Source organism: Triticum aestivum, chromosome 4D (assembly GCF_018294505.1).
Source record: "Triticum aestivum cultivar Chinese Spring chromosome 4D, IWGSC CS RefSeq v2.1, whole genome shotgun sequence".
Taxonomy (NCBI): Eukaryota; Viridiplantae; Streptophyta; class Magnoliopsida; order Poales; family Poaceae; genus Triticum; species Triticum aestivum.
The window spans coordinates 121,659,471-121,673,925 of record NC_057805.1 but is presented as its reverse complement, the minus strand read 5'-3'; the positions used below and the strand labels follow the sequence as shown (position 1 = coordinate 121,673,925).

General features: G+C 45.4%; 1 protein-coding gene across 1 annotated transcript; it reads left to right on the top strand.

The window, feature by feature from the left end:
* Window positions 1-13,185: 13,185 nt before the first annotated feature.
* LOC123096732 (tropinone reductase homolog At2g29290) lies at window positions 13,186-14,439 on the top strand. Its single transcript, XM_044518493.1, has 2 exons — window positions 13,186-13,607; window positions 13,709-14,439. The coding sequence occupies exons 1-2, from the start codon at window positions 13,408-13,410 to the stop codon at window positions 14,436-14,438; spliced, it is 930 nt and encodes a 309-aa protein (XP_044374428.1). The 5' UTR covers window positions 13,186-13,407; the 3' UTR covers window position 14,439.
* The last annotated feature ends 16 nt before the right edge of the window (window positions 14,440-14,455 follow it).

The following is a 14,455-nucleotide window of genomic DNA, read 5'->3' as shown; positions in this document are numbered from 1 at the left end:
TGAACACCCCCGTTCGAGCATCTTCTATTACAACAAGTAAACTAAGGTCGGCTCCTTTAAGACTTGCCCGCTCCAAAACCTTGCCTGTCTTTGGGTCCAACGCCCCCCATGTGCATAGAACCAAGTCCTGGACTTGGGGGCCAGCTCAATGTAACTGGAGTGACCCCTGCATCCATCATCTCTTGCTCAGCGAGATACCACTTAGGCCGGGCCACCTCGTAGCCACCTGACCCCAGCTTATGGTGCCACTGCTTTTTCGCGGCATTAATCTTGTTTATTCTCTACCATTCCTGAGCTACTTCTGATTCCTTGAATTTCACGAAAGCGTCCCAGTGATCTCTTGCCTTCCCTAGTGTTCCCTTGAATTCTGGAGTCTGTTTTCCTCCTTTCACGTACGAGGCCCATATATTTTTCTTGTGGTTGTTGAATGCTATCGCCATCTTCCTAAGAGCACAGTTCTTGACTTCTGAAGATCTTCATCTTTGAAATGATCTGGTAGGGTGAAATGTGACATGAGAGATTCCCAAAGCCGATCTTTTGCTCTTTGGTCGACAAAAGTAACATCTGGATGTTCCTTTGCTGGCTTTTTCCATTCTTGAATGGATCGGGATTTGGTACCTGACAATAACTCCGTATTGATGAATGAATTTGCTCGCATTCTTCTTAGGTTCGCGCGTTCGCCATTAGGTTTGACGGCATCGATGTTGTACTTTACGCCATCCTTCAACTTTTTGGCCGGGCCTCGAACTGTCCTGCTGCTTGTAGAAGATTTGCTTGATCTGGAGGGCAAAAAGAAGAAAGATCGATTCGTTTAATATATATAAAAATCAATTAAAACATGTGATGATCACCAAATGCATGCTTATATAAATATACCTCGTCGGTCTTTGTTATTTCAAGAACAACATTTCCTTCGTCATCATAGTTCTCCTCTTCATCGATTCGTTCATCTTCATCAAATATCATACCCTCACCAGTATTGTTCGGATATTGTGAGCCATCATCTTCTTCAATCTCATCTGGGCGAGGGGAGCGTATGATATCGAACAGGGCCTCTTCTCCTTCTCTGCCGGTATTGTACATAGCTTTTATTTAACTAATCCAGAAGAAAGATAAAACAATTTAGTATTCAAATTAGAATGCATGCATGCAATCAATAAGGAAAAACTAAATCATAGTAGATAATATGCATCTCGAATAATCCAGATAATTGATATGCATCATCGAATATAATCTCGAATACATTGTCTCGAATGTTATCGAATAATATAATCTCGAATACATCACCTCGAATATTATCTCCAATACATCCCTAGCTAATACAGACCGAATACTATCGAATAATCTAGTTCACTCGCGGTGGACACCCAAAGAGGAGGAACCATCACAGGATCATAGCTCGGGTGAGATCCCTGAAAAATCTGCCAGGTATTGGAGAACCTGACGTCCAACGCAACCATGTAGCGACGGACGTGCTCGTCCTCCTCCCTAACACGATGGCGTACCACCTCCGTGGGGGACGCCAGCCTCCGCACCGAATGTGGCCCACGTGCCCGCCACCAAAGAAGCTCTGGGTCGACGACGGGACCCGGGTTCCTCACCAAGATGCGCGCCCCTGAAGGTAGTACCTCCCAGTGTCAGCCCGGCGGAGCCCAGTCCCGGACATGGCGCCTCTGAAGCAGGACGTCGTCGTGAACGGGTCGACGACGAGGATGCGGGTCGGGCATCGTTAACGTCGAGAACAAATTCTATGCAAATGTAACATTTTTTAAATGCTTGGATTGTGATTTCTTAATATACGAGGAACCTTTAGTCCCTGGCTAGGAACAATATTTAGAATCATAACGGATTCTCTTAACCTTTAAGGGATTTAACAAAATGGCGTCATTCTGGATGTGTAGAAAATGGTATGTATTTTTTCTGACCTCATCTACCCTTCTATATGTCATGTTGTCTAGTGTCAAAGGATTCAAGAAAACCATGGCCTCATCATTAGCCGGAAGTAACAGGCGCATATGGTATGAAGCTCTCCAAATTGTTTTGGAACGGAGTCCTGGATAGGATAATTAGCTTTTTGGTACGAACTTCAGCAAGAGCCTTCCGAATATCACTATTTGGAAGGCCTTTGCTGAAATTCGTACCAAAAAGTGAATTATTCTATCAGGAACTCCCTTCCAAAACAACTTTGAAGAGCTTCGTACCATCATGCGCCTGTTACTTCCGGCTAATGATGAAGCCATGGATTTCTTCAATACTTTGACGGACAACGTGACATATAGAAGAATATATAGATAGATGATATCAGAAAAAAAATGGATCAACTTGTGCACATTTATAATGGGCGCATTCTTGATAAATCCCTTATTAAAGGACTAAGAGAATCTATTGTACTATACATACATATACTAATTAATTGAAAATACATAACAAACTTTTGCAAATACAACATTAAAATATGCGACTTTTGGAAATACTAATTGCTATACATTGGATCAAATGTCAAAATTCTAGTTACATTGGATGTCAAAATTCAAACTTCCTCTCAAATGTACATCTATGTCATTCTTGCATCTATGTCAAAATTCAAACTTTGACATATGATCAAACTTTGACGTATGTCAAAATTCTTGCATCTAGTTACATTGGATCAAATGTTGCATCTTGAAATATGCAACATTCAAACTTTTTTCAATATACATCTAATCATCTAGTGGAAAAAAATGTCAAGATTCATCTAATTAACATTTATATATCTAAAATTCATCTAACATTTCTATAACTAAAAGTATAAAAAACTTAAAAAAAACATTCATGTAACATTTATATATCTAATTCATCTAACATTTCTATAACTAAAAGTATAAAAAACTAAAAAACAGAAAATAAGAAAATAAGAAAGTGTGTGTGTGTGTGTGTGTGTGCGTGTGTGTGTTCATGTATGTGTGTGTGTGTGTGCGGGCTCGATCGATGGGAGGGCGGCCATGGCGACAGGGGCTCACAGTGGGGCGACGGCCGGCGAGGCGAGGCGAGTCGTCGGCGACTGCGACGGCGACGGCGTGCGAGTTCGAGGAGGGGGCGGCGCGACGGGGGCGGCGCGTCGGGGGCTGCGACGGCGTGGGTGGCGACGGCGACGGGGCATGCGGTGCGTCGGGGCGGCGGCGATCTCCTCTATTCGTAGTGGTCGAAGAGACAAAGAAGCAGAGGGAAACTAAAAAAAATTCAAGTGGTGTATATATATGCGGAGGCCTTTAGTCCCGGTTGGAGCCACCAACCGGGACTAAATATCAATTTTGGCCAGGCCAAGCGGCGGGAAGCCAGGCCTTTAGTCCCGGTTGGTGGCTCCAACCGCGACTAAAGACCCCCCCCCCCATTTAGTGGCGATTGGAGCCACCAACCGGGACTAAATGCATGTGCTTCCCGGTGTCGAAAGTTTAGTCCCACCTCGCTAGTTGAGAGGAGCTCGCACTGGTTTATAAGCCCTGCCGCGGCTACGGTGTCGAGCTCCTCTCTAAGCAGGCCTTTGTGGGCCCATTCAAATTGTGCTGCCCTGTGGGGCCTACTGGGCCGTACGGGCCTGCATCCTGGCCCAACTAGAGGTTGGGTTTTTAGTCATATGCAGGTCGTGGCGGCCCAGTAGGCGGGCTTTTTTTAGTTTATTTATTTTTCTGTTTTTTGTTTTCTACTTTATTTATTTTCTTTTGTTTCTGAGTTTTTTTGCTTTATTTAGAGTTTCTTTGTGAATCTTTTTTCTTTAGGTAAAAAAAATATAAACTTTCTTTTAGTTCCAGTAGTTTTCAAATTTGGATAGCTTAAATTTGAATTATTTGAATCTTGTGTGAATCACTAGTTTGTGAATAACTTTACTTTAAAAATAGATTTTTCAATGATTCTTTTTTCCGTTGTTTAATATTAGTGTGTTTTATCATTATATTCAATCTGGTAATTCTTAGGTTATTTTAAAAAATTGAAATACCTTTGTAACAGATGAGTTTTCGTCCGAAACCCTGATACTTCGAAAGAGATTGTCCATTTTGTACACGAAGTGCATCCAGTTTTTGCCGTAACCCTCTCAACTTTTTAGCACATGCTATGTGGGTGAAATGATGATACCATGCCAACTTTCAACCTTTTAGAGTTTATTTGTAGTGCTTTTCAATTTCAGGGTCATTTAGCCCAAAAAATCAGTAAATGCATGAAAAATAGCAAATGAAGTCTGAAAGAGTTTAAAATTGATGACGTGGCTTTGAATGGTGCATACTGAACGAACAAAAAGTCTGGAGTTGAAATAAGTTTAAAAATGGAATGCCTTTGTAACAGATGAGTTTCGTCTGAAACCCTGATACTTCGAAAGAGATTGTCCATTTTGTACACGAAGTGCATCCAGTTTTTGCCGTAACCCTCTCAACTTTTTAGCACATGCTATGTGGGTGAAATGATGATACCATGCCAACTTTCAACCTTTTCAGAGTTCATTTTGTAGTGTTTTTCAATTTCAGGGTCATTTAGCTAAAAAATCAGTAAATGCATGAAAAATAGCAAATGAAGTAAAAAAAAGGGGTTGAAAACTGATGACGTGGCTTTGAATGGTGCATACTAAACGCACAAAAAGTCTGGAGTTGAAATAAGTTTTAAAAAATGAAATGCCTTTGTAACAGATGAGTTTTCGGCCGAAACCCTGATACTTCGAAAGAGATTGTCCATTTTGTACACGAAGTGCATCCAGTTTTTGCCGTAACCCTCTCAACTTTTTAGCACATGCTATGTGGGTGAAATGATGATACCATGCGAACTTTCAACCTTTTCAGAGTTCATTTGTAGTGCTTTTCAATTTCAGGGTCATTCAGCTCAAAAACAATCAGTAAATGCATGAAAAATAGCAAATGAAGTCTGAAAGGGTTGAAAATTGATGACGTTTGTCCGAAGCACAAAAGTACACATTTCAAATGCCAAAACACATAAGCACCCTAACTATTACAAAGATTGCCTATGGTTTGTCCAAAGTGGGACTTTCCAGATATATAAGTCCGGAAACTCACTAGAGAAGAAAGTGATGACAGTGAAGCCGGTCACATCCCAGAGTGGGATCTTTGGGTGTAAAACTTACGCGTGTGTCCCTTTGCACCGTAACCATGGACAATCTTCATTATTTAATTGGATGCTCGGGTCAATATTCACTATGAAGGGAGCAATTTCATGAAACTTTTCATAATCTTCTGACATGTCTGTCTTGTCATCCACTCCCACGATGTTTCTTTTCCCTGAAAGAACTATGTGGCGCTTTGGCTCATCGTATGATGTATTCGCTTCCTTATCTTTTCTTTTTCTCGGCTTGGTAGACATGTACTTCACATAGAAAACCTGCGCCACATCATTGGCTAGGACGAATGGTTCGTCTGCGTACGCAAGATTGTAAAGATCCACTGTTGTCATTCCGTACTGCGGGTCTTCCGTTACCCCACCTCATGTCAGATTGACCCATCTGCACTGAAACAAAGGGACCTTCAAACCACGTCCATAGTCAAGTTCCCATATCTCCTCTATGTAACCATAATATGTGTCCTTTCCCCCTTGGTTGCTGCATCAAAGTGGACGCCACTGTTTTGGTTGGTGCTCTTTTTATCTTGCGTGATCGTGTAAAATGTATTCCCATTTATCTCGTACCCTTTGAAAGTCATTATATTCAAAGATGGTAACTGGGATAGCAAGTAGAGGTCATCTTCAACAACGTTGTCATGCATGGCACGTGTCTGCAACCAACCGGCAAAAGTCCCCGTTTGTTCACGTGTAATCCAGTCGTCAGACTGCTCCGGGTGTTTGGAGCATAGAATATTCTTGTGTTCCTCGATATACGGAGCCACCAAGGCAGTTGTAGAACTGTGTAGTGTGCTTGAGTGAGAGAATGCCCGCCATACATATTATTTGTTTCGGTCCTAGCGTGCCATTTCCATCCAGTCTGCCCTTATACCGCGATTCAGGAACACTAGTCGGCTTAAGGTCAGGAATAAAGTCAACACAAAACTCAATGACCTCCTCATTTTCATGGCCCTTGGAGATGCTTCCTTCTGGCCTAGCACGGTTATGAACATATTTCTTTAAGACTCCCATGAACCTCTCAAAGGGGAACATATTGTGTAGAAATACAGGACCCAGAACGGCAATCTCTTCGCATAGGTGAACTAGGACGTGCGTCATGATATTGAAGAAGGATGGTGGGAACACCAACTCGAAACTGACAAGACATTGCACCAAATCATTCTCTAACCTTGGTATGATTTCTGGATCGATTGCCTTCTGAGAGATTGCATTGAGGAATGCACATAGCTTCACAATGGCTAATCGAACGTTTTCCGGTAGAAGCCCCCTCAATGCAACCGGAAGCAGTTGCGTCATAATCACGTGGCAGTCATGAGACTTTAGGTTCTGGAACTTTTTCTCTGCCATATTTATTATTCCCTTTATATTCGACGAGAAGCCAGACGGGACCTTCATACTGAGCAGGCATTCAAAGAAGATTTCCTTCTCTTCTTTGGTAAGAGCGTAGCTGGCATGACCCTGATGTATGCCGTCTTTTCCGTGCATATGTTGCTGGTCCTCCCGTGCCTCTGGTGTATCTTTTGTCTTCCCATACACGCCCAAGAAGCCAAGCAGGGTCACGCAAAGATTCTTCGTCACGTGCATCACGTCGATTGCAGAGCGGACCTCTAGGTCTTTCCAATAGGGTAGGTCCCAAAATATAGATTTCTTCTTCCACATGGGTGCGCGTCCGTCAGCGTCATTCGGAACAGATTGTCCGCCAGGACCCTTTCCAAAGATTACCTTTAAATCCTTGACCATATCATGTACATCATCACCAGTACGGTGGCGAGGCTTCGTCCGGTGATCTGCCTCACCTTTGAAATGCTTGCCTTTCTTTCTTACGGGATGCCTGCTCGGAAGAAATCGACGATGTCCCAGGTACACATTCTTCTTACAATTATCCAAATATATATTGTCGGTATCATCCAAACAGTGCGTGCATGCGCGGTATCCCTTGTTTGTCTGTCCTGAAAGGTTACTGAGAGCAGGCCAATCATTGATGGTCACAAACAGCAACGCGTGTAGGTCAAATTCTTCCTGATTGTCCTCATCCCACGCATGTACACCTTTTTCATTCCACAGTTGTAAGAGTTCTTCAACTAATGGCCTTAGGTACACATCAATGTCGTTGCCGGGTTGCTTAGGGCCTTGGATGAGCACTGGCATCATAATGTACTTCCGCTTCATGCACAACCAAGGAGGAAGGTTATACATACATAGAGTCACAGGCCAGGTGCTATGATTGCTGCTCTGCTCCCCGAAAGGATTAATGACATCTGCGCTTAGACCAAACCATACGTTCCTTGCGTCATCTGCAAAGTCCCTCCACTTCCTCTTGATTTTTCTCCAATGTGACCCGTCAGCGGGTACTCTCAACTTCCCGTCTTTCTTACAGTCTTGTTTGTGCCATCGCATCAACTTGGCATGCTTTTTGTTTTGGAACAAATATTTCAACCGTTGTATTATAGGATCATACCACATCATCTTGGCAGGAATCTTCTTCCTGGGGCGCTCGCCCTCGACATCACCAGGGTCATCGCGGCTGATCTTCTAGCGTAATGCACCGCATACCGGGCATGCATTCAAATCCTCGTACTCACCGCAGTAGAGGATGCAGCCATTAGGGCATGCATGTATCTTCTGCACCTCTAATCCTAGAGGGCAGACAGCCTTCTTTGCTTTGTACGTACTCTCGGGCAATTCGTTGTCCTTTGGAAGCATCTTTTTTAACATTATCAGCAACTTTCCAAATCCCTTGTCAGATACACCATTCTCTGCCTTCCATTGCAGCAATTCCAGTGTGGTGCCCAGCTTTTTCTTGTTAGCTTCGCAATTTGGGTACAACGATTTCTTGTGATCCTCTAACATGCGCTGCAACTTCAGCCTCTCCTTTTCACTTGTGAAGTTTCTCTTTGCATCGCAATGGCCAGACCAAGATCATCAGCGGGCTCATCTGATGCCTCTTCTTCAGCTTCTTCCCGCATTGCCAGCTCAGCTTCTTCCCCCGTTGTTGTACCATCGTATTCAGGGAACCCATGGCTAGGATAGATGTCGTCGTCCTATTATTCTTCATTGTCTTCCATCATAACCCCTCTTTCTCCGTGCTTGGTCCAAACATTATAGTGGGGCATGAAACCCAACTCAAACAGGTGGACGTGGATGGTTTTGACTTAGAGTAATTCCGATCATTCTTACAGCCAGCACATGGACAACACATAAAACCATCTGCCCGCTTGTTTGCCTCAGCCGTAAGCAAAAAAGTACGCACGCCATTAATGAACTGGGGAGAGCATCGGTCATCGTACATCCATTGCCGACTCATCTTCATTACACAGCACCGAAAGACCAAATTAATACAAGTTCATACATAAAGTTCATACACACTTATTCGCATAAAACAACATACAAACTATCTAGCTAAAGCATTTAAATGCAACAAATGCGATCAAGATAGCAACTAAGGTAACAATTGATCCAACAGCATAATGATACCAAGCCTCACTATCAATGGCATATTTTCTAATCTTTCTAATCTTCAAGCGCATTTTCTCCATCTTGATCTTGTGATCATCGACGACATCGGCAACATACAACTCCAGTTTCATCTTCTCTTCTTCAATTCTTTTCAATTTTTCTTTCAAATACTCGTTTTCTTTTTCAACTAAATTTAACCTCTCGACAAGAGGGTCGGTTGGAATTTCCGGTTCACATACCTCCTAGATAAAAATATCTATATGTCAACTTGATGGGCATAATTTGTCATAAACACGAAATGCAACAAATAGTTATAAAAGAGAATATACCACATCCGAATCATAAACCGGACGAGGGCCGACGGGGACGGATATCAAAACCATGCCACTATGTATAACAAACAACGTACGGGTAAGAAAATTATACAAGTAACTATATATCTAAATCACACAAACATGATTTTTTTATATAAAAAAGATAAGAACAAGAGGCTCACCACAAGGTGGTGCTGGCGACGGGACGGTGCGGGCGATCGATGGTGGTTAGGACGGAGACGGGAAAGCACTAAGTAAACCGCACCTACATATGCAAACTAAGAGTTATTTTGAGCTCAAATTGCATATAAATCAAATAAACTACCACATATAATTCCTCCCAAACTAAAACCCACAAATCACTATACTTATAGAGCATTGCAAGAGCTAATCTAGCAATGAGAGATGAAAGGACAAGTTGCTAACCTTTGTGATCACTTGGATGGATGGGGGCCTTTAAATCTTGACAAATTTTGGGCAAAATGAAGGATGAGCTCGAGGAAGAGGGGAAGAACAGGGAGGAGAGGAAAGGGGAAGAATAGAGAGCTCGGGCTCGACGAAGGGTTTATATAGGATGATCTTTAGTCCCGGTTGGTGATACAAACCGGGACTAAAGGTGAGCCTCTAGTCCCGGTTCGTGCCATGAACCGGGCCCCAGCCTGCCACCACCTCTTTAGTCCCGGTTCGTGGCACAAACCGGTACTAGAGGTTCAACACGAACCGGGACTAATGAGTGCCGCCCGCCTAGCCGTTGAACCGGCACTAATGGTCACATTAGTGCCGGTCCGTAAATGAACCGGGACTAATGAGGTGAACATAAGGTCATTTTTCTACTAGTGTCCGCCGCATCTACCTTTCGTCCTCGCTGAATATTTGGTCTGACCATTCTAGCTCTTAACAAGGGATATTCTCAAAATGGGACAATCCAGCAACTTCCACTCCTTCAGGGAGATCAGGGGCGTAAAACCAGGCCCTCTGCCACACCTTCATCACTTTTGGTCATTTGTATGTTGAACTAATCCGAGTCTAGGCAAGGTCGGAGGATAGATCATCCACAGTCAGGCATGTCACCACCATCTCTTTGAAGCTCTACTCGAAGAACTAGCGCATAAGCCCAAAGTGAGGTGAGGTTCTGGTGCAGAGCACCCCATGGACATCACCACGGATACTACACCAACGCCTCAACCTCCAAATGGACTTTTGACAAAATCTTGCGCATGTGTGAAAGGATCGAGAAGAGGTGTCTAGAGGGGGGTGAATAGACTCAAAGAGGAAAAGTTGAAGTTTTTAATTTCCTTAAGTTGATGTGGAGTTTAGGCACAAGTTTAAACATTCACAATACATATCAAGCAAGCATGACAAGAGTATATGAGCAGCGGAAAGTAAAGCATGCAAGTTGCAAGAATGTAAAGGGATGGGATTGGAGTGTGCAAACGCAATTTGGAGACACGGAGATTTTTTTATCCGTGGTTCCGATAGGTGGTGCTATCGTACACCCACGTTGATGGAGACTTCAACCCACGAAGGGTAACGGTTGCGCGAGTCCACGGAGGGCTCCACCCACGAAGGGTCCACGAAGAAGCAACCTTGTCTATCCCACCATGGTCGTCGCCCACGAAGGACTTGCCTCACTCGGGTAGATCTTCACGAAGTAGGCGATCTCCTTGCCCTTACAAACTCCTTGGTTCAACTCCACAATCTTGACGGAGGCTCCCAAGTGACACCTAGCCAATCTAGGACACACCACTCTCCAAGAGGTAACAAATGGTGTGTTGATGATGAACTCCTTGCTCTTGTGCTTCAAATGATAGTCTCCCCAACACTCAACTCTCTCTCACAGGATTGGATTTGGTGGAAAGATGATTTGAGTGGAAAGCAACTTGGGGAAGGCTAAAGATCAAGATTTATGTGGTTGGAATGGAATATCTTGACCTCAACACAAGTGTAGGTGGTTCTCTCTTAGAAAATGTATGTTGGAAGTGTAGGCATGTTCTGATGGCTCTCTCCAAGAATGAAGAGTGGGTGGAGGGGTATATATAGCCTCCCCGCAAAATCTAACCGTTACACACAATTTACCAAACCCGGTGGGACCGAATCATGAAACTCGGTTATGCCGGTTTAGTTCATAATGTGACCGTTAGGCATTTCGGTGGGACCGATATGATCAACTCGGTGGGACCAATGTGCTAGGGTTAGGGTAAAGCCTCAACTCGGTTTGACCGATTACACAAACTCGGTGGGACCGATTTGGGTAATAAGCAAAACAGAGAGTTGGCCAAGCAAACTCGGCGGGACCGATTGCATATCTCGGTTGGATCGAAACGTTACGAAAGGGAAACAGAGAGTTTGCATTGCAATCTCGGTGAGACCGATCGCTCATCTCGGTTTGACCGAAACGTTACGAAGGGAAACAGAGAGATTACAATCCCATCTCGGTGAGACCGAGATCCCTATCAGTGAGACCGAAAAGATTAGGGTTTCTGGCAGTGGCTATGTCAACTGAACTCGGTGGCGCCGGATAGAAAGTTTCGGTGGGGCCGAGTTTGACTTTTGATTTGGGACATATGTGGATGTGTGAAAGTAGTTGAGGATTTTGGAGCATATCACTAAGCACATTGAGCAAGCAAGCCATTAAGCAACACATCATCCCCTCTTAATAGTATTGGCTTTTCCTATGGACTCAATGTGATCTTGCATCACTTAAAATGAAAAATGTAGAGACCTGAGCTTTGAGCTTGAGCCATTCCTTTGTCCTTAGCATTTTGAAGGGGTTCCACATCCTCTAGTCCATGCCACTCCATTGTTGAACTTATCTGAAACATACTAGATAGAAGCATTAGTCCAACAAGAGATATGTTGACATTAATTACCAAAATCACCCAGGGAGCACTTGTGCTTTCAATGGTGAGGTCATGATAACAATATTCTTAAACAAACAAGCCCATAGGGATTAACCACACAAAGTCTACAACAAATAGTCACTACTAACGAAAACACATGAACGAATTGATGCAAATGCCCCGACGTACTTCTTGCACCTGGCCACCACCTCGTTGTCAGAAAGGCTGAGGAAGATCACCTTGAAGGTGTCAGGAGTCAGCATCTTGAAGGTGACAACTGACAAGGTACCCGATCTGCAGCTGGTGAGCTATGGCGAAGTCGGACCGCCCTTTATCAAGGGTGAGCCTGTCGTTGACTATCCGAAGCATGATTCTTTAGGCGCTGACGGTGTTCGTCCTTAGAACGACTTCTGGTGGGATGGTGCGCATGTGTTTACTAAAGTCACTGGGGATCGGCAGGCACTCCAACTTAGGTGCTAGAATGACCTTGCAGAAGTGCGATGACTTAACTATTCATGGAAATGGCCATAATTTCTCGACCTCGCCTGAGGCCTCTTGGCAACGCTGCTCTCCTCTACCTCCTTTCCCTTTGAGCAGTTGCCCTCTGCCACCACCTTGCCCTTCGAGCAGTTGCCCTCAGCAGCATTGACGAGGATGAGCTTCTCAGTAGAGCACTACATTAAACAACTGAATCAAATCTAACCTTATATTGACATGGTAAATGACAAAAAATCTGACCCTACATAGACTACATATGTACATGGGGACTGAAAAAATCTATCTATATGTTGTGGCCCAAATTTGATCAGGCTTCAACACCGAAATCGGTCCATATGAACCCCCAAATCAACCCCTTAACCGACACCCTAAATGAACATCAATATGGACAACCAAATCATGCTCTTAATCGACACCCCAAATCGAAGCCTTAATCGAATGTGTGAAGTTAAACCCATGCCCCTAAATACACCCCAAATCAAAACCTAAATCAGAAAGGCGGGGCTTACCATCATTGACAAAGTGTTGGTGGAGGGGAGATGAAGCAGTGATGAAAGGTCGGTGCTCGTAGTCCAGATATTGCCTCCTATGATGCTCACCGTTGCCGGTTAGAGAGTGGAAGGAGGGGAGAGTGAGTGGTGAGAAAGGGGTGAGGGGATTTATGGCACCGCCTTGGGAGAGTGAGTGTTGGTGGAGGGGAGAGTGGAAGGAGGGAAGCGTGTAAAGCCGCATGTAGCCACATGCGCTACCTTGCATCGCTCGGGCCTGACTCAGTGGAGACAACCGATTCGAAAGTTTCAGCAGAGTCAGGCCCAATAGTGCTTTAAATTCCATGGAGGCCAAGATTTGGATGCAGGCCAGACATCCAAATAGGTGAAAATTGCATCAAAGAGATATTCACAAGTGTATCTTATTCTACGCAATGAGACCACGTGTTCATCTGTAGGGAAACCACTGTAAATTTTAATATTAACGGAATTCGGGTGCCAGGTCCCTTGTTTAAAAAAATGGGACCACGTAGGGCCGGAAACATTACTCTTTAGTTTAGATGAACATTTGCCGAAAGCAATTAACAAAAAGCAGCCGAGCAGGAGGCTGGGGGCATATGCATCGAAAATATCTATCTTCCTTGGCAGTGCACGAACTTGGAGGGGACTCCAATACCGAGTGTGGTAACTAAGCATGATGTCCAACAAGATGAATGGATGCTAGGTCATTGGGGCGATCGATCCATCACACAAATATATATAACTTGGCTAGTAATGCAGGGTCGATCAGTGGCTATAGCTGATATATATTTCACGATGGCAGGTGTCACATCGGATTCTTCACAGGAGACGATGAGTAAACGGTGGAACCTCGCCGGCATGACGGCGCTCGTCACCGGAGGAACCAAGGGGATCGGGTATGTTCAATTATGCTTCATTTCGTGGCTTTGCACACTCGATTAGTTAGTCGGTGGTGCACGCATTGATCAATCGATCGATTCATTTTGTACGTGCCTAGGCTTGCCATCGTGGAGGAGCTGGCCGGGCTCGGCGCCAAGGTGCACACCTGCGCACGCAACGCCGCCGGCCTGGACAAATGCCGGCGGCGATGGCAGAGCAAGGGCCTCCACCAGCTGGTCACCGCCTCCGTCTGCGACGTCTCCGTGCGCGGCGACAGGGAGGCCCTCGTCGCCACGGTCCGCGACCTCTTCCACGGCAAACTCCACATCCTCGTCAACAACGCCGGCCTGTCCCTCTACAAGGCGGCCGCGGACACCACGCCGGAGGAGTACGCCCGTCTCATGGCCACCAACCTCGACCCCTGCTTCCACCTCTCCCAGCTCGCGCACCCGCTGCTCCGCCAGGCCGGGGCCTCCTCCGTGCTGCTCATCTCCTCCGTCACCGGCTACATCGCCTACCCGGCGCTCTCGGTTTACTCGCTCACCAAGGGGGCCATGCACCAGCTCGCCAGGAGCCTGGCCGCCGAGTGGGCGACGCACGGCATCCGCGTCAACTGCGTCGCGCCGGGCGGCATCGACACCGATATCTCCACCACCACGCTCGCCACCGACCCAACCATGGCACGGAGGCTCGCCGACATGGAGACGGCGCGGGTGCCCATGCGCCGCTTCGGCAAGCCCCACGAAGTCGCCGCGGTCGTCGCCTTCCTCTGCATGCCCGGCGCCGGGTACATCACGGGCCAGGTCATATGCGTCGATGGAGGACGCACAATAGCAGCCAAGCTATGACAATGCACATGTAACCG